A 24,871-nucleotide genomic window follows, 5' to 3' on the forward strand; every position below is an offset into this window, starting at 1 on the left:
ACCCCAGGTTTAGTCTTTTCCCCTGTCATTTTCCAAATTTACACCCAAGCCCCAGCTTCTGTATGCCTTGTAGAGGAAGACATACAGATGACAGGTAGGAGAGGCAATGGATAAGTCACAAGAGACTGGACGGGTGTGTTCAGACAACACATTAAGCCATGGTTAGTCTGCTAACCCTAGGCAGGAAATGTTTAGTTAGCATGTTTAAACCATGGTTATGTAGCCACCATGTTTAGGAATGGTTCACATGAACTGCTAAGTCATAATGTTTAGCTCAAAATGCCTAACCACGTGGCTTCTGGACGGGATTGATTTGTAAAGGAAACACTGCAGGTGTTAATCACAAGTCTGTTATTCAAAAAGTTATATCCAAGCATAATAGATTCCATATTCAAGTTTTAAAATGGTTGAAAAGGTAATTGTTTAATTCCTTAAGATACACTGCCATCTTGTGTTCAGCAAATGAAAGCCCAGTTTGAAGATTTGCAACAGCACACAAGCACTTAGAATGAAGGGAGCCAACAAAACTGGTGCAATACTACCGATTAGAATTGGACTTAATGTCATGCACTTACGGTGAGAGAGACATTTCATCCAAAGGTGCATATGAATGGAAGTCCAATTCCCTCATTTCCATTTCGGTAGGGGAAGAAGTATGCAAACCAGGCCTTGTACATGTAAGATCTCCACTTGGCTGACCTCCCTTAGGTGCATGGTGCAAGCTCATCATTGCCTTGAGTGCCCTCCATAGCCTTCCCCCTTAACTTTCTAGTCTTATGTCCTAATACTTGCCTGACTTGTGACTTTCATTCCCTCAATTCCACCACCCTCTGTCATCCAAAGGCCTCATGATTCCTCCCTTGCTGCTCCTTATGCTTTTCACTAGAATACTCACCTCTTCCAAGAAGCATTTGTCACAAATCCTGAGTGCCATTTAACCTATGTAGCCTTCCCCAACCTGGTGCCCTCAAGATGTGTTGTGTTACAAATCTCATTATCCATGCTGACTAGGATTTTATTTATTTACAATATTTATATACCATTCAAAACTTTGGAGCTGTGTACAAGATAAAATAAAATAAAAACAGAATGAAACACCTTAAAATAGATATTTAAAGAAGCAAAATGAAAAGTGAACCATGAACCATGGCTGGTCATTAAGGAAAGGCTTCCTTGAAAAATGACGTTTTCAGGAGGTGCCGAAAGGAATACAAAGTTGGATTATGAATTGCAGACCAATACATCTGGAGAGCACCACGTTGGGGACAAGTGCCCTATTGTAACTATCACTAGACAGAATGGACAGACATCACCCAGCAGGGGACCCGTACAGCATACTAACACACTCCATCCAGAGGATCTGGAGGTTAGGATAGCATTGGAAGCCTAATTGTGGGTTCTCCCTGGGACAGGGGCTTGTCTTGTACTTTGTAAAGCATTATTATTATTAATTCTGTATGTATTTATTGTAAGCATTATTATACTGCCCTTCAATCATATTCCTAGGGCAGTTTACAAAAACAATAAAACTGAAGTGTAAATGCAAAAGGAAAGAAAAAGGCAAGGCAAAGAAAAGCCAAAGGCCTCAAAATTTTAAAAGCGGTATAAAACAATCAGCAGAATTCAAACAACATCAAAAAGGCTCAGGAAAATTTAAGTGTCTTTGCCTGGCTTCAAAAGGACAATAAAGTAAGCACCAGGCAAACCTCTCTGAGGAAAGCATTCCAAACTGTGGCACCATCACTGAGAAGGCCTTCTCTTGGTAGCCACCCAGCTCACTGCAGATGATGGAGGCACTCACAGGAGGGCCTCCATTGAAGATCTTAATATAAGGGTAGGTATGTAGAAGCAGGCTTCAGCCCTCTCCTATTTCCTCAGTTGACTCCACCCTTTGTCCCTGTTTCCAAGATATTGAGCCTCATCGCATTGGGGGGGGGGGGATCGCATCTCCTTACTGTCATTTCCCTGCCCCATGTTTGTCCCTTATTACTTCCTCATTCTGGCCTGAGGGAAAAGAAGAAGTAAACAAAGACCACATGTCCCATTCAGGCGCATAGGAGGCAGATAAAATCATCTAAAGGACATGTGCACATTAAGCGGGCAGTAGCGAGCATGCGATAAAAAGCTCATCTGATGAAACTCATTCAGGGCTTAAAGGGCAAAGCCAGCACTTTGAACTGTGCATGGAAACATACTGGGAGCCACTGCAGTTGACATAGCATAATATTGTCATCAACACCCAGTCCCGGTTAAGTAATTGGGCAGCTGCATTCTGTACTAACTGCACTGTCCACTCTTCTAAGGCAGGCCCATGTGCATACAACAACAAAGTACAATAACAACAATGTTCTTAGCATAAAATAAATATTCCATGATAGTGCTCCAAAGCGTCCTGGCCATTTCCTATTTTAGATCTCTGTAAATAGATGGATTCAGGTTGTTTGCAGGTGGCCTCACTTTTCACTAACTTTTCTCCTTTCTATTGCTCTCAGGAAAGTTTGCAAAATCAGTTCTCTGTTATTCTGGACATTATAGTCACTCAGGTTTAGCAGTTTGTCAAATTCATCCTTGGTATAAGTCAAATTTGTCGTTTTATATGGTGATGTCGAACTGGCAAAATCCACCTGTCCTTTAACCAGTTCTGCAGAGGTGCGCTTAATTCCTGCACGAAGGAAGACAAAAAAGGGATAGTAGTGATTTTTTAAAAGGAGAGACTATTCATCCGGATTTTAGAATAAGGACACACAAATTCTGTATGGTTGGGGTCAAACTATTCTCCAAATATTAGTCTGTGGACTACAATTGCACTTTGCCACACCAACTAACTTGAAGGGTACCCTGTGTAATACATTCTAGCAGTAAGAACTCCACAATCATGAAGCATAGATGATATGTGACTGGTTATTACGATACATGACCAAATATTAAAGAATGGCATCTCTCTCATGCATGCATATATAATCCTATCTTGACTGATATTTGATAGCATCATCAGAGGGGTGGCATGGGAGATGAAATAGTTTCATGGACTATATGTGCCTGCAGACTGATAGCTACACCATCTAGGATTCTAACAGTGCAGTCCTATTCATGTTTATGTGGAGGCAAGCCACACTGTGTTCAATGGGACTTATTTCCTAAGGCTTTTAGCTTGGAGCAAGTCCTATTGTACTTAGATTAATTCCTGTGTAGAAATGCATAGGATTGTGGTGTAAGGCCAGCTTCATGTTATGGGACTAATAATTATTTGTCTGCACATTACCAGCTCCATCAGATGAGTGTTTTATTGCACACTCATTACTGGGCACTCATTGATTTTCGCAGGTCCCTCTCACGACATCTTCTGCCTCCCGTGTGCCTCCCGCCCCTTCTAGCCTTTTTTGCGCCACAAAAAAACCCTCAGTAAGTCCGACTTATTTTTAAAGATGGAAGTTGCCGCTATCTCCTGCTGTGTGCAGGAAAAGCAGTGTAATCAAAATGGCCCACTGAATGGGCCATGTGCACGTTGTTTACTTCCTCTTTCAAAAGAGGATGTAATGAGGGACAAATGCATGGGCAGAGAAGTGACAGTAAGCAAACACAATTTTCCCTTGTGTGATCTAATCTGCAGTGTGTTCTCCCTTAGTTGTGAGAGTCAGACTTTCATTTTTTAACTGCCTGAACACAGTCCAAAATTGACACACCTGTTTCTTATGTTACATGACAGCCAGGGTGGTGTAGTGGCTAGAGTACGACTGGGAGTTGGGAGATCCGGTTTCTAGTCCCCACTCAGTCATGGAAGCTGACAGTGGTATTGGAAGCTATAGGTTATGCGGGACAGCATGATGAATGCCCTTCTTTAGGAATATATTATGCCTTTTAACAACAAAGCGTTGATTATCTAGGGCAAGGTGTAGAATCTCTAAGCCTAAACAGCCTAAAAGCCAAATTCCATTTTGGAGAAGTTCTTGGGGGCCACATTCCTGCAGTGGGTGAGGCCAAAGCTCTTATTGTCAATAACTCAGCCTTAGGAGAGGAATTTCAACCTTTCCGAATGAGGGGGAACTGCACACAAGCCAGGACATCACTATATGATCAGTGTTTGGGGGGAAGCTGTGGAGCCCGGAGTACACCAGAGGACTAGATTGGGGGTACTTTGGGGGTACGCCAGAGGACTAGATTGGGACCCCTGGACCGCTGGATTCAGCCCCAGACCTGAGGTCCTGCAGCTCTGATCGAGAGTGAAGATAAACGTCTTTGCCAATGGAGACCCGTCTCTCTAGTGACCTGTTTGATAGGCTGTGACAGAAAAGTCAAGTCCAATACTAACCAGGTTTTTTATACTCCCTAAAAGAGTCATTCACCAGTGAGAAATGAAGTACAATTGGAGCTTCTGGGTTTGCTTTGTCTTCAAAAACATAGCACTCCTTTGGATTCTCCTTGTCTTCTTCAGTCAGCACAATTTTAGGGAAAGGGATCCCTTGATCCAAGCAGTATTTGCCCATCTGTTCTATAGACTGAAGCATACAAGAGGAGAAATAGAAAATTATAGGAATCGAAATAGAAAATTACAGCCAAGTTTTCCCTAAGGAGTCCCCATCTAGTATCTCCAAACCCTGCTTGAACATTGTTGCTGTTCTGATAAAGGTACAGCCACAAAGTTCTGAAATGTACAGAATCCAACATATGGAGCAGCTCTTCATGCCAAACTACTGTCTCAAGCTTTATCTGCACCATAGGTAGACTCACACCTGTTTGGCAAGGACATTCTTTAAAAAAGAAGGAGAAAATAATAAAGGATAGAGATTGACAGCTGTTTCCAAAACTGCTAGGGTGGTAACTCCAGGGCCGGATCTACACTACTGCTTTAAAGCACTTTATAACAGTTTTGACAACTGTATTTGGAATGTGTTCTGGGCCCCAACAGTTGTCAAAACTGTTATAAAGAACTTTAAAGCAGTAGTGTAGATCCTGCCCAGGTAATTGAACTATCCCAGAGTATCTTTCCAGTTCATGGTTGCATTTGATGATACAATGAGAATTGCATACCTGTGTAACTGCCCCTTCAGGCGGAGCTTGGCAGCCTGAGCGATGGCGGGTTTCTTCTGAGGCTCTGAACGGCGCTTGCCGGAAAAGGCAATTATCTCTCTTTTAATGGGCATGAATCTTTGAGCAACTGACAGAAAATGATTATAAAACCAACAGGAGCCGGGAAAGTGGAGAGATTTGGAGAAGGGAGGTGAGATGAACTATGATTAATGCAATGTCTGTCTAAACGGCAACTCTATGAAAAGTGAAAGTAAACGCTGACTGACGCAGTTTAAAAAGAAGGAATTTATGTTTGCTGGACATTGATCTGTGATATAACCTCTCATCTTTATCTCACATGGGAACGATTGGAATGCTGGCTTTCTAAGGTTAAAGTGGTTGACTGGATTTATTGGCGTGGCGAGAAGGGGGGTGAAGGGGTGAAAAAAGCTGCATTTGGCATTCGGTGAGGGAGATGTGGGATGTGAGAGACTTTGAGTGATTAAATCTGATCCCCTCTAGTGAATGCTGTTGTGAACTGGATTTTTCCCCCCTCCTCGTGAAGAAGGAGCTGTGAGTGCTATATAATAGAGAAGCCAGCATAAGTTGCTAAGGAAGAGAGTTGGACTCTAAGATTTATGCCCTACCCAGAAGGGACCCATGCCCAACGTTAAAAAAAAAGATCAAAAGTTGGGAAAAGCTTAATAAACAAAAAAAGAAACCTTCAAATCATAATTTGGCTTACCTCTCCTTCCTGGGAAGTACAGCCCCTGGAGTTGAACAGGAAGAGGAAGATATAGACCCAGTCTCTTTGGATACAATACCAAATAAAGAAGGAAACATGGCAGAAGGGGGGAAAGAAAGTGGTAGTAACCCTCCCTCTTTAATGGAAATCAAGGCTATTATAGCAGAAAATAACATGATTATTTTTAAAAAAATGGATCAGCAAATGAGTGAATTCAGAAAACAAATGCGTACTATTATGGATAAAACGATGGAAAATTCGGATAAGATCAAAAAGATAGAGGCTAAAGTGGATCTGGACCAGAAGAAACAAGAGGCTTTCGAAAAATCAACTAATATACAATTTAAAGAATGGGAATTGCGTTTGATCGCCTTGGAAGATCAATCTCGTAGATCTTCGCTTCGAATAAAGCAGCTGAAGGAGACGCAAGGAGAAGATCTTAGAGAAATTATCGTGAACTGGTTCAAGGAGCTGACGCCTGACATTCCAATAGATGGATCGGATCTGGACCGAGTCCACCGTGTGGGGGGGAAAAACTACAAAGGGACTAGAGACATATTGGTGAAATTTGGCAACTATTACAAAAAAGAGCAAATTATGAAAGAATTGAGATCTAAGGTTCAGATACAGTGTAAAGGCAAACCAGTGCAAATTTACAATGATCTTTCTCAACGCACATTAAATTGGAGACGTAGTCTTAAACCAATAACGGAAACATTAATGAAGAATAAAATTCCTTATGCATGGGGTTACCCGGTTTTCTTAAGATTTACATATGGGAGGAGGGAATACAGAGTAACCTCATTGGATCAAGGTAAAGATTTGCTGAAGAGGCTGGGTCTGGATGGGGAAGCAGATGGGGCTGGAGTGGGTGGGGGAGGGAATGAGGCTGGGACATCTGGAGAGTAAGAGAATTGTTAATTATGTTGGAGATAATTGCAAATAAAAATGCTAATATAGAGACCTGCCGGCCAGGCACAGCACTGCCTCCCCCCTCCCCCTTTAAAGTAGATGGCTGGAGTATTAGACTCACGGGGATATGGGGGGGGGATTAGAGTGGGGGGGTGGGGAGGGGGGGAAGGTAGGGGAGGAGGGATCGGGGTAGGAGGGTGTGGGTTTTATGTATGGAGTTTGTGTTTTTATGTAAGCAAGTTTGAATTGCTGAGCACAAGGGATCGGAAGAGATTTCAAAAGGGTGATTATGGATAAAAAGATAAAGGTATCAACACTCAATGTTAAAGGTTTAGGGGCAGTCGTGAAAAGGAAGAGAATAGAACAAATGCTAAATAAAGAGGGATCAGATATTATAATGATCCAAGAGACACACCAAGGCTCCGAGAATTCGAATATGATAAAATTAAAGTGGTTAGCCTATTATGAAAAATCATTAGGGACATCAAAAAAAAATGGAGTGGCCACTTTGATTTCAAAAAAAAGTGGGTTTATATTAGAAGAGGTAAAAAAGGATGATAAGGGTAGATATCTTATGTTAAAAGGTAAAATTGAGGGAAAGGTTTATACTTTGATTAATGTTTATGCCCCAAATGAGAGGCATAGAGAATTTTTTATAAAGTTGTTCAAAGAAATAGAAGAATTTAAGGAGGGGTATGCATTATTAGCTGGGGATTTTAATATGGTTATGGATAATAAAAGGGACAGGTCAAATCCCACTAATGCTGAAAAGAGGAACAATATGACTATATTGAATAAATTAGTAAAAGAAAATGATTATTTAGATTCGTGGCGCTTACTTTACGGGAATAGGCCTGGATTTTCATATTTTTCCCCAGTTCATCATACATACTCCAGGATAGATTATATATTTGTTTCAAAAGACTTTGCAACGAGGATTTGTAAAATGGAAATGGGGGTAATAAAAGTAACCGATCATGCCTTGTTAAGTTTAGAATTTACAGTTAAGAAAGATTATAAAGAGGCATATAGATGGAAGTTGAACACAAAGATATTGAAATACAATAAAATAGTAGATAAAATTCGGAAGGAACTGTCGGAGGCATGGGAAATTAATGAAAAAGGAGGAACAGCTGGGTCAGTCATTTGGGACACCATGAAGGCTGTAGCAAGAGGAATCTGTATTAGAGAAACATGTAGTTTAAAAAGACAACAACGTGCAGAACAGGAAAAGTTAGAGATAGAAATTAAAAACTTGGAGGAAAGATATTGGCGAAGTAAAGATAAATATAAATTAGTGGAAATACAAGCTAAGAAGAAACAATTAGAAAACTTAAATATAGAAGAGATTCAAAAGAATTTAATGTATATGAAAAGGGAATATTTTGAAAACAGTGATAAGAACTCGAGGTTGCTTGCCAAGCTCACACAAAAAGAAAAAGGGAGGAATGGGATAGAAACGTTGAAAGATAGTCGAGGGAATTATTGTCATGCAATGAAAGCTAAAATAAAAATTTTTCAGGAATTTTATCAGGAATTGTACAAGGGTAAAGAAATTCAACAAGAAAAGGTGGAGGAGTATATTGGAAGGTTTATAAAGAAGGAAATAAAATCAGAATATAAGGAGTTAATGGAGTCAGTAATAACTCAAAGAGAAGTTGAAGAAGTTATTGATAAGTTAAAAGTGGGTAAATCACCAGGAGCAGATGGTTTGGGTCCAGAATATTATAAGGTCTTCAAAGATTGTTTAGTTCCAAAATTAATGGAACTGTATAATAGGATATTATCAGGAGAGAAGATACCTGAATCATGGGAACATTCAGTGATAATTCTGATCCCAAAACCAGATAAAGATTTGACTAATCCTGATTCTTATAGACCTATTTCTTTAATAAATCAGGATGCTAAAATTTTTACATCTATTATGGCCAAACGATTAAATAAATTTTTGGCAGAATATATAGGAGCAGATCAATGTGGGTTTGTGGTAGGAAGACATATGCATAATTTAGTGGGTAGAGTTTTAAATGTAATAAATGTAATAAAAAAAGCAAATATTAAGGCAGGTATTATGGCATTAGATATTTTTAAAGCTTTTGATTGTGTGAGCTGGCAGGCACTAAAGAGTATTATAGATAAATTGGGATTTGGAAATAAATTTAAAAATGTAATAGAACAGTTATATTCCCAAAATACGGCGGTAGTGGTGGTAAATGACGGACTTACTGAAAAGATACGACTAGCCAGAGGAACAAGACAAGGATGTCCGCTCTCGCCGGTCCTTTTTGTAATGGTTATGGAAGTTTTGGCGAAGGCACTAAGGGAGGATAAAGAATTAGAAGGAATTGGAGAGGTAAGGGAGATAAAGCTAAACATGTTTGCGGATGATACTTTATTGACCATTAAGAATCCATTAAGAAAATTAGAAAGAATTAAATATCAGTTGAGGGAATTTGAGGAAATTACAGGGTTAAAAATAAATTGGTCTAAATCAGAGATGATGTTGTTTAACTATACTAAGAAGGAAGAAAAGGATTGGGAATTTAAGGGGATGGAATTGAAAGTTAAGAATGAGATTAAATACTTGGGAATTAAAATTACAAAAAATCTAGAGAATTTAGAAAGGGAAAATTTAACGAGGTTAAAGAAGGAGGTATTAGAGAAATTGGAGAAATATAAAAGATTAAATTTATCTTGGTTTGGGAGAATAGCTTTGATAAAAATGAAGATACTAGCTAAAATTAATTTCGTATTTAGGATGCTACCTATAAAAATATCAGAAACCGAGATAAAAAGTTGGCAAAATATTATTAATAAATATTGTAATGGAGAAAAGAGAGCAAGAGTGAATAAAAATAATTGGTACCTAAGCCAAAAAAAGGGGGGAATGGGTCTCCCAAACATAAAATTATACTACGTAGCAAATAGATTAAGACATGTTGTAGAAGCAATTATGGGAGTAGGAGATTTATACTGGATGGAAGAAAAAATCATAAGTAAGGTAGAGATGAATCTGGAGAATGTTTTTTTTAAAGATGGAGGAAGAAAATGGGTTGGAAGTATAGATAATCCACTCCTGAGGACTCAATGGGAAATTTGGAGCAAATTTAAAGGGAAGCTGCTTCCGAGCAACTCTCCCTTAGCACCGATAATAATGTTAAAGAATTTCCCAGAGGATTTAAAGGGTAGATTATGTAAAATATTAAAAGAGAAAAATAAAATAAAATTAAAGGATTGGGTAAGAGATATTAAAACAAGAGAAGATATGGAAAATTTGTTAAAGGAGAAGAAGCTATCTTGGCTAGAATATGGTCAATTAGAACAATGGAATAAAAAGTGGATTAAAGATAATAGAATGTGCAGAAAGATGACGAGGTTTGAAGAATTAGTAGTAAGTAAGGAGAAAGGAAAAGGAGGTAGTATAGTTTCAAAAGGATTAATGAGTGAAATATATAAAATATTGTTAGAGAAGGAGTTTAGAGAGAATACAGAGAAAGTGATTTGGGAATCAGATTTGAAGATACAAATAGGGCGACAGAGCTGGGAGGGACTATGGAAACAAAGAGTGTTGAGAAGTTTATCAGTAAGAATAAAGGAGAATTATTTTAAAATTTTATGGAGGTGGTACCTAACCCCGGTTAGATTGAACAAGATAAGTGATCAACATTCAGCAAATTGTTGGAGAGGATGTGGGGAAAAAGGAACGTATTTACATATGTGGTGGCAATGCAAATATGTACAAAGATTATGGAAGATGGTGTTCTCAGAAATTGAAGAAATAGTGGGAATGAAAATAGAACAAACACCAAAAATAGCATTGCTGTCACTATTTGAAGATATAAAGTGTGGAAAAGGAACTATAGAGCTGATATCGAGTTTGTTGGTTGCAGCACGATTGATGATAGCTAGGAACTGGAAGATCCAAGGGGAATATTCTATTGAGGAGTGGTATAAAGTAGTATGGGATATAGCCATTAATGATAAACTGACATGTAATATTAAGTGGAGAAAAGGCGTAACTAAAATAAATGAGTTCGAAGGAATTTGGAAACAGTTCCTAGTGTTCGTGTTTACTAAGGGAAATGGGAAACCACCATCAGAAGAAACGATTAGATTTTGGACTCAAGAATGATCCCGAGGTGGGGGGTGCACTTTTATGTTAAGAATGAAAATGTTGTAGTGTGATAAGGCATATGTAATAGTTTTTGATATTTGTACTCAACAATTATTCAATATGTATGAAGCAGATATTTGATGTATTTCTTTTTCTTATTGTGTTTGTTTCAATTATATTTTGGAAATGTTCATTTATGTTTATATAGTGTTGAAAATGAATAAAAATTATTAAAAAAAAAAAACAAAAAAAAAAAAAAGTAACTGCCCCTTCATTCTCAAACCATCTTTTTCCAAATTAAATTGCAAATTAAAAAAAAAAATATTAATTGAATGTATGGTGAGAATGGTCACACAGGTGTCTGATTACAGGTGAAGATAATTTGACCCAAATGAAAATATGGAAACAGGAAATTTTGCCTCTCATCAATCAGTTGGAACTAAGCACTGTTACGTGGTGCTGACATTAATTCTCCTGTAGTTGTATTCAAATTAGATAGGTGGTTACATGTTGTGGTGGGAGACATGCAGACCTGGAAACATGCAGACCCACCACGACTGCTGTCACCCTAATCCATACAGAACTTCAAGTTACTAATCCTGAAACCCTGATATTGAATTAGAGTCACAGTCTAAATTGATTTCAGGCTGTTTATTTTTATGTGCTAGTTTTATGGGTTTTATGCCTTTAATTTTTATAGTTATAACATTTTTATAATTTTATGCACAACACCTGGGATGGCCTCTAGTAATGAAGGAGCGTTATAGAACATTTTAAAAAAAAAGTAAACTTGTTCCTCTATCAAAAAATAAAATTAGAATAATCTTACATGAAACCTGGTCTCTAATACATTGTAGTCAAATGATATGATAACATCCACTTTCCTTTCCTTTCTTAACAGTGGAGGGAAACTGGTATTAATGAAATATCCAGCATCAACTAGGCATAGCTCTTTTTCCAGCGGTGTAAGGTGGTTGGGGCACTGGTCCAGATTATTGTCTGCAAGGCAAATATTTATTGTTATTAGTGCATAAAGGACATGTTTACTGAATATACACAAATTGAATACTGCAGAAACAAAGCATTATTTCAGATCTCTTAATAAACTGTTTCACGATTAACCTGCTCAGAAACAAGCACCTTCGCCAAGATACCCAAAATACAAAGCAAAGCTTCCTATGAACTTATTGAAAAAATAAATCTTGCATGATAATTAAGCCTTGGTGAATATTTATTAATGTTGGGAGAGTTCAAGTGAATTCCTCCAAAGTTCAAGGCCCGATTTACTTACTTTGCCACATAGAGAATGTTTCATGTTGGTAATAATCTTTGTGCAGCTGGAGACCTCTCAAGAAGTTAGGCTTCCATTCTCCAAGTGGACGATGGGTCAGAACTCCATTGAGGGTGCTGGATACATCCGTCAGTGGTGTTAAACAAGCAGTCGCACCTTCAAAGAACTGCTTTGTAGAGGGGCTGCTGCTTGTGCCTAGAAGGAGAATAAGAAGCACATACTATGTGAAACTCTAGATCCTGCTGTTTAGAAACTAAGGACACTGTATATGCTAGGTCTTTACCATTGATTCACTGCAAATTTTGGGCAACTTTTATGTGCAGCCACCTGATCTCCCTTCTTTACACTGTCACGATGAAGCAGATGAAACACTGAGTGGTGCCTCCCCAACATACCAGCTCCATGCTTCATGTGCTGGGAGTGACATCAGGGCATTTTCATGTTTCTCAAAACCTCCTGGCTTCTTGGGAGACAATAATAAGGCTTGCTAAGTACTCTACAAAGCTTTATTCAAGCAATAAACATCTCTTCCCACCTGAAGAGGGTCTAATCACTAGGAACTTTCTCCTAGGCCAAGCTATGCAAACTAAGCAAGACAATTGTCTTTTCAAGAGAAATGGAAAGCCCTTTCCCCAGACATGTTAACTTCAAAGAGACTAGTTCTGAGGCAGCTTCTGACGGGACGCCAGCCAGGCCAACTTTCTCTCGTCTTCTTTTAGCAACATCCGTTTTAGCCTGCAGCGTACTCTAGGATCGGCTAACCTGTCCATGCTCTCTCCTTCAGAAGAATGTGGGCTTCCCACTGACTGTGTTATTTGCCCTTGATGAGATAAGCCCTGGAGAGAGTTCACTCCCAGCTGGTGAAGAGCCCGTGAGAGCTTTCTCCCCCACTGGTACAGGCTAGCCTGTTCCTGGCACCGACTCCTTTACTTCAGAGTCCGATTCTGATTGATCACTTGAAACACCTTCTTCCAACCCAGGGGGAGCAGGGCTAGACATGACAGGCATGGCCCCACTTACACTGGGGATGAGGCCGCACCCACTGCCAGCATTCAGACTGCGGTGGGCTTCCCCAGGGCAATGCAGCCCCCAGAGACAAAGTAGTTCCCCACCGCTGCTATGAAAGATCTCACATGGCACGGGTGCTACAGAAGATCTTGAACATTATTTATGTATATGTTCTTAATACAGCCTTCCCCAACTCCAGATGCTTTGGATTACAACTCCCAGCATTTCTGTCCATTGGCCATGCTGGTTGGGGCTGATGGGACTTGAAGTTCTAAACACGAGGGCACCAGGTTAAGGAATTCTGCCTTGATGCTATAATATGGGGGTGGGAAAAGATTATTAAAATCTAGATAATCAAAACAGAAAAAAAGGTTATAGGCAAAGGATGCACTTCTAATATCGAATTACTGGAAGTTGGGGGAACTAGATAGCCAAGTGATATAAGAGAAGGAAGTAACACCAAATATACTTCTTTAAAAAGGAAAGAGATAATTTAGTAATTATTAAAGTAGCTAATGCCACTATAAAAATGGTTGAATGGAAATCATGGTACCTGCACAGCTTTCTCACATCCCAATCTACTCTTACACCAAATCTAGATAGCCTGTTTATTTGCACTCAAGGACTGTCATATTTGGAGTAATGCTTTGCGAACAGCTATGGTATGTACAAACATACACAGCCACACTAAAACACATTCTCTGGATTGTACTCAAATTGTTGACATAAATGAAATATAATTTAGCTTGTGCTTTATTGGGGAACCAGAGAGAGACCATCTGGATATGTGTGAAAACTACCTCCACAGACCCAGCTTTGACGGGAGAATAATGTTATGAGATGCCTCCTAAATTAACCACAACACATGCATTATAATCATTCCCTTTGTAGATTCTCTGCACCGTGATACATTTCATTCTTTGTTCCTTCTCTGGTAAAAAAAAAAAGTGACATTAAAAATTAAAAAAAAATTGCACAAGGCTCTTACTGTCATCCTTTTCTTTGCCTGGGAAAGGGTCCTGCCAGAATTTGTACAAGTTCCAGGCATCCACCAAATTCAAGGAAAATATATTACTCCAAATTCCTGTAAATGTGAAGGTATGGAAAGTTGAGATCTTAAGCATCTCTCTTTGTCATCTCAGTCCCAAAGAACCACCCAACTAACTAAATAAGCATGGAACATCCTTGCATGAGGCAAAGATCCTGTAAACTAGATGTATTTGCATTTGAATATTACAGGCAGCCTTAGCTACTGTGAAGCCATAGAAAACCCTCAATTTGTGCAAGCTTTGAGTTCTGCACTCCTCCAGCCCCACTCTGATCTCTTTATTGTGGCCAAGAGGCACTGATTTGAAGGAGAGAGTGAATTTGGACTCATTAGGAGTTATAAACTTAATGAGCATTTGCTTTAAACTTTATCCATTTTATATTTTCAGGATGATGCCTGGTCAGGTTATAAATTGGAAAAAAGAGGAACAAGCTGCCAACATGCTAGATCAGCCTTCTGCCAACCTGGTGCCCTCCAGATGTTTTGGACTACAACTTCCGGCATTCCTGAACATTGTCCATGCTGACTGGGTCTGATGAAATTCAAAACATCTGGAGGGCACCAAGTTGGGAAAGACTGTGCAGAAATTTGCTACAACTTTGACGGGCTACTACTTCTGATAAGTTCTTTCCACACCAGAGCTCTTAAGTACGGTTAAGGCATTTAATTCTGCAATCAGCTGGAAGCAGAATTTATCTGATAGAAACGGCAGGAGGACTGGCTTTCCACAAAATCAGCTCGCAGAAAACTGACACAATGGAAACCTACACCAACTAGTCTGAAATAATTGGTTGAATCAATTTTAAATTGCTCCTCAACTGCCTGAGAGGTGGTGTCTCTTCTTGCTCCTTAACTGGTGACTGTGTTTCACTATTAGGCTCGGGACAACAATTTTTCTTATCAAAAGCTATTTTTATCTTATCAAAATTAAGTCACCTTCCAAATAACAGATCCTAGATTCGGTTCTCTTCTTCATCAGTTGTCCCATGAAGAACTCGCTTCCAAAATCTTCCGAGCGAATGAAGGCCCCGTATTTAGAAAATCCTACCTCATAAGGGGAAAATTCACACCATTCTATTAAAAAAAGAAGGAAATATAAGAAGCTGAGAGGAGCACAGCCCATTCCTCCAAAAGGAGAAACAGAGAGAGAAGAGTGATAAATATAGAATTGGTCTCTCAGGATAGAAAAATAAGCGGAGGGAGGCAAATTGGGTCTGATTAGTCACATTTTGGCTGCAATCCTGAAACTACTTATAAAAATGACTCACCAATTATTTTCCAATTCAATGTGTTGGTTTTCACCTTCAAAGCTCTAAACAGCTTAGGGCCTGTTTATCAGTGGAGCTGCTTGTCTCAGTATGAACCTGCTTGGCTATTAAGATCAGCAGGAGAGGCCTTTTTGAAGACACCCTGCCTTGCAGAGCCCCACTTGTCAGGCACAGGGAAAAGGGCTTCCTCCTTTGTTGCTCCCAAATTCTGGAATGCACTCCCTCTGCAGTTCTGACAGGCCCCCTTTCTCTCTGCATTCAAGGAAGGCTTCAAAACACATCTTTTTACTTTGGCTTTTTGATTTCTTGTTATCATTTTTTAACAATTTACTATGTTTTTATGCCTTTATTGTTTTTCTTTTCTGAATTATTGTAAAATGCCTCAATTGTTTCCAGAAAGGCAGTGCGATGAAGTGGTTAGATTTTGGAGTGGGGCTTGGGAGACCAAGAGGTTTCCTATTTGATGCTGAGTTGCTGCTGCGTTAAACAAAACCCCACACTTTCTCTGCTGCAGAGTGGCAGTGGCTAAGCCCAATGCAGAGTGTCTTGTTTCTCAGGAACCCATTGCTTTCGATGGGAGACAAATGAGGAGGCCTGATAAGTAATCTACAAAGCTTTAATTAGGCAGTAAGCACCTCTTCCCACCTGAAGAGAGTCTAATCTCTTGGAAACTTTCCCCTAGGCAAAACTATTCAAACTAAGCAAGACAATTGCCCTATCAAGGAGAATGGGAAGCCTTTTCCCAAAGCCCGTTACTTCAGAGAGGCTAGTTCGGAGGCAGCTTCTGGCGTGATGCGAGCCAGGCCAACCTTCTCACGCCTTCCTCTCACTCTGTGCATTTTAGCCTGCAGCACACCCTAGCATCAGCCAGCTTGTCAGAGCGCTCTCCTCCAGAAGAATGATCGCTTCCCACTGGGTGTGTATGATTTGCCCTTGATGAGATAAGCTCTGGAGACAGGTCACCAGCTGGAGAAGAAAGCATGAGAGTTCTCTCCCCCACTGGTATAGCCTGACATGTTTCTGGTGCCATCTCCTCTACTTCAGAGTCTGATTCTGATTGATTATCTGAAACACCTTCTTCCAAAACAGGGGGAGCAGGGCTAGACATACAGAGGGAGGATGCAGGGTTTCTGGTGGTCATTCTGCCTGTCGGGCCCACCCCCTGCCCTCTGCCCAGGCAGATGGCGACCAATTAGGGGTCACCTTCCGCCCGGGGAATGCCTCCATGGTGACACTGGAGCAAGGATGCGCCATATTCACTTCACTCCAGTGGAAAAGTCACCGGCTTTTTAAAATCGCAGCTTTGTGGGAAAGCCTCACAATGGCTGCGAGGTGGCTGCTGTGTCATATAATTGATGCAGCGCCACTGCGGGGCTTTCAGAACATATAGGCAGCCCCCCAGGTTCTATTCCCCATTTGGCTATGAAGCTCATTGGGTGAGTTTAGCCAGTCACTGACTCTCAGCCTAACCTACCTCCTAGGTTTATTGTCAGGAGAAAATAGAGAAGAGGATTGTGTAAACCGCCTTGGGTTCCTTGCAAGAGGAAAAAAGGTGGGGTATAAGTTTCATAATAAATAAAAGAAATGCAGTAAATAAATAAATAAAAACTTGAAGCCACCTGATATTGTTTCAGGATTGCAGCCTTTGCGTGAGATGGTTACCTTTAAATTCATACGTGCTTTTGGTGTCCTCCTTGATGTTGAGGGCCACATAGATGGGTAGTGGATTTTGCCCCTGACTCACTGCCTGTTGCTGATTTGAGAGTTTGCTCTCATTCTGCTTAGAAAGAGGAAAGAATGCAATGAAACACAAAGAAAACTTGAACAAATTCATAAGAACAAAAGAAGTGCCCTGCTGGATCAGACCAAGGGTCCATCTAGTCCAGCACTCTGTTCACCCAGTGGCAAACCAACCATCGGCCAGGGACCAACAAGCAGGACATGGTGCAACAGCACCCTCCCACCCATGTTCCCCAGCAAGTGATGCAGACAGGCTTACTGCCTCGAATACTGGAGATAGCACACAACCATCAGGGCTAGTAACCATTGATAGCCTTCGCCTCCAGGAATTTATCCAACCCCCTTTTAAAGCCATCCAGATTGGTGGCCATCACTACATCTTGTGGTAGTGAGTTCCATAATTCAGATAATAAATTATTAGTTATATTTATTTATTTAAAATATTTCTTAGCCACCTTTTAGGACAGGAGCCTTCCCAAGGCAGCTCACAGCAATAAATTATGAAACTTCTGACATTTTTAATCCTAATCTTTACATACAGGAAGGCAAGGATGTCTGGAAGGAGAGATGAAAAAATTAAATATCTCAAGCAAAAATGGGTCTTTGTATATACCTCATCATGGAACATATGGTCAATTACAAGTGACCACACATCAGTAAAAGATACTGAGTGTCCCTCTTGGGCTCTCTGTTTCAGCTCCACATCATAGCGCCTTATTGCCTCCAAGGAGAAAGCACTTGACTTGTTCCTGGCAATATATTCCTGTGCTTTGAGGATTGGGCCCATCAGGTCATTTCGTGACCAGTCATTGTTTTCATACAAACTTCTCATTGTCCTGTGGAAAAATAATACCTTTAGAAGAAAACACTGTGATTTATATTGAATGTTCTAAAACAATATACAGGTAAAATACGTTCATAAGAACATAAGAAGTGCCCTGATGCTGGATCAGACCAAGGGTCCATCTAGTCCAGCACTCTGTTCACACAGTGACCAACCAGCCGTTGGCCAGGGACCAACAAGCAGGACATGGTGCAACAGCACCTTCCCACCCAGGTTCCCCAGCAACTGGTGCACACAGGCTTACTGCCTTGAATACTGGAGGTAGCACACCATCATCAGGGCTAGTAGCCATTGATAGCCTTCGCTTCCAGGAATTTATCCAACCCCCTTTTAAAGCCATCCAGATTGGTGGCCATCACTGCATCCTGTGATAGTGAGTTCCATAATTTAACTTTGTGCTGTGTGAAGAAGTACTTCCTTTTATTTGTCCTGGATCTCCCACCAATCAGCTTCATGGGATGTTCCCCTGGTTCTAGTATTTTGAGAGAGGGAGAAAAATGTCCCCCTATCCACAAAGTTTACAGTCATACATTAGTCCCAGACTGCACATTACATTAAATGTGTGCTCACATTTAATATATCCAAGCTGTTTTCTTTTTAAATAGCCACCACTGGGACATATGTGCAACACAGAGACAGCATCATCACACAGGGGGAAATTATTTATTATTATTTATTACATTTATATACTGCCCCATAGCCGAAGCTCTCTGGGCAGTTTACAAAAGTTAAAAACAGTGAACATTAAAAAGAAATATACAAAATTTAAAACCATAAAAACATTAAAAAGAAAATCACATTTCCTTACCATCACTTCTCCGTCCACACGTTTGTCATTACTTCCTCTCAAAAGAGGAAGTAAACAACGTGCACGTGGCCCATTCAGTGGGCTGCTTCTCCTGCACACAGCAGGGGATAGCGGCAACTTCCATCTCAAAAAATAAGTCATACTGGGGCGTGTTTTTTTTGTCACACGAAGAAGGCTAGAAGGGGCGGGAGGCACGCAGGAGGCAGGCAATGTTGTGAGAGGGACCCGTGAATATCCGTGAGTGCTCAGCAATGAGCGTGCAATAAAACGCTCATCTGATGACACCCAGGCCACAGCTAGACCTAAGGTTTATCCTGGGATCATCCAGGGTTCACCCCTGCCTGAGCACTGGATCCTCTGTGTGTCACCTAGATGAACAGGTTTGACCCCTGAATGATCCAGGGATAAACCTTAGGTCTAGCTATGGCCCAAGAGTCTGTTTTCAATGAATAAGGTTAAATGATAGAAGTTCTATCAATGAATGAGCTGTTATAAGGCTACTTCACTTACCATGTCGAGCCAGAAGCTCCAGTGAGGTATGTAACACAATCTAAGAGGTTCATCTTCTGAAGAGCAAAGAGGTGGCCATAGAATGCTGACATGGCCCTGGCTCCCCCTCCTGTTGCCATGACAGCTATCACGGGGACCTGTGGCAACAAATGAAGAATGACGACAAGAGAAAGGCTATGTGCCCAGTTCAATGTTAGTGGCCTGTAGCTGTCTCTGTCTGCTTTGGGACTAGAGATGAGACATTTTCTTATATTATATTAGATGGACAGGAGCAGTTCCCCTATGAGGAAAGGTTACAACAGCTGGGATTGTTTAGCTTGGAAAAAAGAGGAGTAAGGGGAAACAGGATAGAGGTGTACAAAATTATGCATGGCGTGGACAATTCCCACGGGGAATAAAGATTAAAATTAAAGGGTTCAAAAATGATAAAGAGTCTTATGATAAAAAGTCCAATATGCATACCTCTTAGGCTGCCTCAAATCATGTTTTCTGACTATTAGAAGAAAATAGCCTCCACTTTGCTGTCGAATGACTCAAGCAACTACTGTCTCCACATGCTCTAATTCTCCATGTCTATCTTCCTTCAATTATGCTTTACTCTGCTTTGCTGGTGATTCCTCTCAAGAAAGTAGCTGTTTATAGCATTTATACTCATGCTGAAATGAGTGGCATCAGTTCAAATTACGTGTGTGTGTATATACGCACGCACACACACACACCATAACATATATTCATATTTGCACTAAGATGAGTAGTTCTACAATGTAGTCACTTCAAAGAATTGCCCCATCCACTTTTGGTGTCAAAATGAAGCCCGCCCACCTCATCTCCTTGCAACTTCTGGTCCAGCAGAAGAACCTTTTCTAGAGCACTGGCAACCACTTTCTTCCTCTTATACAGGAAGTCTTGCTCAGCAGCACAGAGATCACATCCCAAACGTACATCTACATCTCCAAAGCTGGAAAAGAAAGAAAAAATGCATCTTCATCCACCAGCATATTTTACCTGATACGGAGGTGGTAGGGAGATGGAATGACAAGACATAGGCCCTGTTCAGAAGACACCTTAAACCATGGCTTTAACCATGGTGCTTAAGGCTTTTTGGCTTAAGCACCGTGATTAAAGCCATGGTTTAAGGTGTCTTCTGAACAGGGCCATATTCTCAGGGGAGAAAAACTGAGCAGAACCAAGATTAGGGGCGCTTCCAGATGCAGGGCTACTAGAGAAGGGATTATGCAGCTATTCTGTTTTTTCTTTCTTAATGGATTTCCTGTGGTAAGAAAAAAAGATGAAAGAAGTGGTAACAAGTGAACAATGACATCATCTGGGGGGGGAACCCTAATAAAATTGTGTTAATGAGGCAGGGTAATGGCTTGACAAAAGTCTCATCTGGAAGCACCCTAAGGAGTACAGTGAAGACCCCAATCAGGTAGCAAGGCCCGTACTTCTTCTGTGATCCTTCTCCTGCAGAACTGTCCAGAGATCAAAGATTACTTCAGATTACTTCAGGTTTTATGTGAGACATTCTTCATGCGGGAGGGAACTATATCACCTCCATTTCACTCAGAAATCCATTTAGGGGCAACAGCCTCCCATTTGAGACTACAGATGAGACATTTTCTTATATCATATTAGATGGATAGGAACATTTCCCCTATGAGGGAAGGTTACAACAGCTGGGATTGTTTAGCTTGGAAAAAAGATGAGTAAGGGGAAACAGGATAGAGGTGTACAAAATTATGCATGACGTGGACAATGTGGATAGGAAAACATCTTTCTCCTTCTCTCAAAAAACTAGAACCCAGAATCATCCCATGCATCTAATTAGTGGGAGATTCAGGACAGATAAAAGTACTTCTTCACACAGCACATAGTTAAACCATGGAATTTAGAACCATAAGACGTATTGATGGCTACCAATCTGGATGGCTTTAAAAGGGGGTTAAGACAAATGCTAAGGCTATCGATGGCTACCTCCAGTATCAGAACCACTATGCCTACATGCATCAGTTGCTGGGGAACATGGGAGGGTGCTGACGCACTCATATGGTGCTTATGGGTTTCCTAAGGGCAGCTGGTTGGCCACCGTGCAAACAGAACGCTGGACTAGACGGCGCCTTGGTCTGATCCAGCATGGCTCTTCTTATGTTCTTATGAGTGAAGCACAAACCTCCATTAGAAGCATATCCAATCATACATTGAATATGCACACTCACCACACATTATTATTTATGTGATGGGATTTTTAAAGCTGGTTCCCCACACGAAAGTAGCTTGGTACAGTACTCATACAAGGACTGAACTATGAGAGAACGAAGGCAATAAAATATTTGTCTGCATCTTCCACTGCCACCATTGCTAGCATAGATTGGACAGTCTCTGAGTGATGTACAGGGTGATGACAAGAGTAATATTTGTTGCAATTTAACAGTGGGCTTTCTAAAGTGAAGCACATAGGTGCTTTGGTAGATTGAGCCATAGGACTTTCCTACCTTACAGCGTTATTTATATTTAATTTTCCACAATGTTTTTATACCACCCGCTAGCAAGAAGTGGGTGGGCGATACACAACAGGGAAATTTAAAAACTATGAAATATAAAAACAATATTATCTTAAAACCAAAAAGTGATAAAAACAGCAAACCTAAGCTGAACAGAAGAATGTCTTACCAGTCATTAACCCTGAGCTGCAGCTCCAATTGTGCATTCTGAAAATGAAGTTTATCAAGATGAATTATGTTAAAGTGCAAGATAAATGCATTCTGTAATGTAGTATATGACAATTCCTTAGCCAGGGTTTCATTTTTGTAAAAAAATAAAAAAATTGCAAATATGAAATTTGTGGGTCTCTAAGAGCAGAGGAACAGGCTATCACTATTACTTGTACCTCTTCCCACCACTGTCCCCAAACCAAGGCTGCTAGTTCATTGTCTCACGCAGCACCCAGATTGCTTTCTGCTTAGTAAAAAATCTGGATACGGGGAAAGAGAAAACCGGTTAATGTTAGTTTTTATTTATTATTAACATTTATATACTACCTTATCTGCTAAAAAGCCATCAAGGCAGTTTACCAATCTGAAGCATTTACCAGTAATTAAATCCTGACGTGGACCTAATCGTTTTACTCCCTCAAAGGAACAATGGAGTCACAAAATCCACCACCACCACCACACCTTTTGAAAGAAAAGCAACTACTATAAAATTAACATTGTTTAGCAGCAAAGAATGGGTTCATTTCCATCTTCTGTTCTGATGAATTATTTGTCAATATAAATATGAGACCACATACCTCTGCGAAAGGCAAGACAACTTTTGTTTCCTCACCCCGAGGGAGGGCTTTCAGCGATATTCCCTGCTGATCAACAGCAGGGTCTCCAAACAGTTTGTTCCCAAAGGAATTACTCTGAAATGGATCGCAAAAATTTAAATGTACTCAATAGTGCAGTTAAAGGGATGCACATGATGCAAAATAAAATCCGGCATAGGGCTGGATTAAAGGAACACGAAAGTCCTCCTGTGAAGCACATTTGAGGCTCCAAATGTTGTATTCACAAGATAACACTCATGGCAAGCACTCAGTCATCCACAGAGGACGTTCACCATCTCCACCTGTGCACTGCAAAGACGCTCTCCCTCATGGCTCTGCTTCCCCCTAGAAAAAATAACACCCAAGTGCTTTGTACCAGGCACATAGGCACCATTTGCCCACACCAGTGCCCTTACCCTTCAGGAAAGCTTGGCACTGCACAGGTTTAACTGGCCATGTACTTAGTTAGATGCCCTTGCTTCTGAACAGACTGCCATCCCAGATAAAAGCAAGCTTCAGTGGCACACTGGTGGGGGCAGTAACATTTGAACAAAGACAGCAAGTATTATTCATATTTTATGATATTTTCAAAAGAGCTTTCCAGTCTGAATTGTATTTGTTCCTACATGTAGTTTGCTTTCCTTTCATTTTGCAAATGGGAGTGGAGCTGAAAAACTGACTTGCCCAAAGCTACCCCTAATGAGTCCATGTCTGAAGTGGAACTTGAAACCACACCCTGTCACTACCATCCCTGCCAACGTGGAGGGGAATGACATAACAGAAGGTGACCTGCACTGTCTCTTCTCTTCTGAAACCTCTCTGGAATCTGCTTCCATGGGCAAAGTCATGAGTGCAAAGGCTACCATAACTACACGTTTCCCACAATGCTCGCCTGTGTGCAGTGTTCTGAGGGTCAAGCTAGCCAGTTGGTTTATTCACATGTCTGCTCTGTTCACTTATAAAGCAGAGGGTGTCTCCTTTTAAGAGGAAAGGGGCTTTGTAAGTGATGGGAGCTGAATCCCCCCTTGTCTGTCCAGGGCTCAGTTGCTTCAGGCACTTGTCTCCCAAGCCCGGCTAACTTTGAGTGAACTGTAGTGTGGTGGAACCAGTTTCAATACCTATTCTCTGTCTTAAAAACCAATGCCTTGGCCTACAACAATGGCATGTTGAACCAACTTCCACCATTCTCATAGAATCAGTCTTCCACCCAGTATCAGAGTTGAACTAGAAGAAAAGAGTTTGAGCAGGATGATGAAGAAGGAGAAAGAAGGTTCAGGTCCCCTCATCCATGCACACGTTTCATGTTAAATTGACCTACCTTTTGCAGAGGAGGGGAGATCTCATGTTGGGATTAACTCGAGTTCTCTGCCCTGTAAGGCGCGACGACTTCAGGAAGAGAGGCATCGCGCTCGCCATTTTTTAATTTTTTTAAAGAGGACGTAGCGCACAAACGCTCGTGCGCTTTTTTAAAATTTAATTTGGTTTCCCCGCTCCCCCCACCCTAACCCCGATGGGTGCAGTGCTCCTGGCTTCGCGCAGAGCGGGGTCAAGCTGTGGAAATGGGCCAGACATTCCACGGTCTCAGACTCAGCCCGAGACTGCGGAAAAAGCGGGCCCAAAGGGGACGGTTATATCCCAGGGCAAGGGAGGGATGATCATCCCTGATCCCAGGATCCCCTGTGCATCATCTGGATGCACAGGGATGATCCCAGGTTCACCCCAGGATGTAGCCTGGTCTAGCTAAGGCCTGAGTCAACAGGGAAAATACATGAACAAATGTGAAGGCCCATCACATCCAGCTTGGCCCTTATTACATGGGAGGACAGGACACTCCCGGCCAAGTCAGATTCATCCGGCACCCTACTCTGTAGAGATTTCAGCATGTTAGTTAATTCAGCCCCTGCTGGTGCATGGATGAAATCGGTCATTTGTAAGCATGGCATTACCTTCACATTGGCTTTCAGCATTGGCTCCCAGTTCTTTACACAGTGGAATTGGAAGATTTCTGAGTCCTGGGTGATTTTTTGTGCTTCTTCAAGTGATTCTTTCACCACCAGTTCAATTGTTTTATGTTCTAGGGAAAAGTGGAGTGTTCCATTATACACATGGAACCCTTGTGCAGTAGAAGGCCCTCCCTCACACTTTCCCTCATAGATTATTAGAACTGTCAGCATCTAACTACAGATTAGAGAGACATTCCATGTCTCCGGACCAAACTAAGGGCTACACCAAATGTTCTGCTAATCACACATAGTTGAGCTACTTTTCC

The 24,871-nt window shown here is 40.9% G+C and overlaps 1 protein-coding gene across 1 annotated transcript; it reads right to left on the reverse strand.

Annotated features, from left to right (window-relative positions):
* Positions 1-2,453: 2,453 nt before the first annotated feature.
* On the reverse strand, positions 2,454-24,622 carry LOC134393430 (cytosolic phospholipase A2 delta-like). Its single transcript, XM_063118456.1, has 13 exons — positions 24,549-24,622; positions 22,585-22,698; positions 21,966-22,003; positions 20,118-20,253; positions 19,296-19,432; positions 17,747-17,969; positions 17,056-17,173; positions 15,062-15,199; positions 14,066-14,161; positions 12,070-12,264; positions 11,608-11,777; positions 4,310-4,496; positions 2,454-2,662 (listed from the first exon to the last, which is right to left on the reverse strand). The coding sequence occupies exons 1-13, from the start codon at positions 24,567-24,569 to the stop codon at positions 2,454-2,456; spliced, it is 1,782 nt and encodes a 593-aa protein (XP_062974526.1). The 5' UTR covers positions 24,570-24,622.
* Between the last annotated feature and the right edge of the window lie 249 nt (positions 24,623-24,871).

This window comes from Elgaria multicarinata, chromosome 2, assembly GCF_023053635.1.
Source record: "Elgaria multicarinata webbii isolate HBS135686 ecotype San Diego chromosome 2, rElgMul1.1.pri, whole genome shotgun sequence".
Classification (NCBI taxonomy): Eukaryota; Metazoa; Chordata; class Lepidosauria; order Squamata; family Anguidae; genus Elgaria; species Elgaria multicarinata.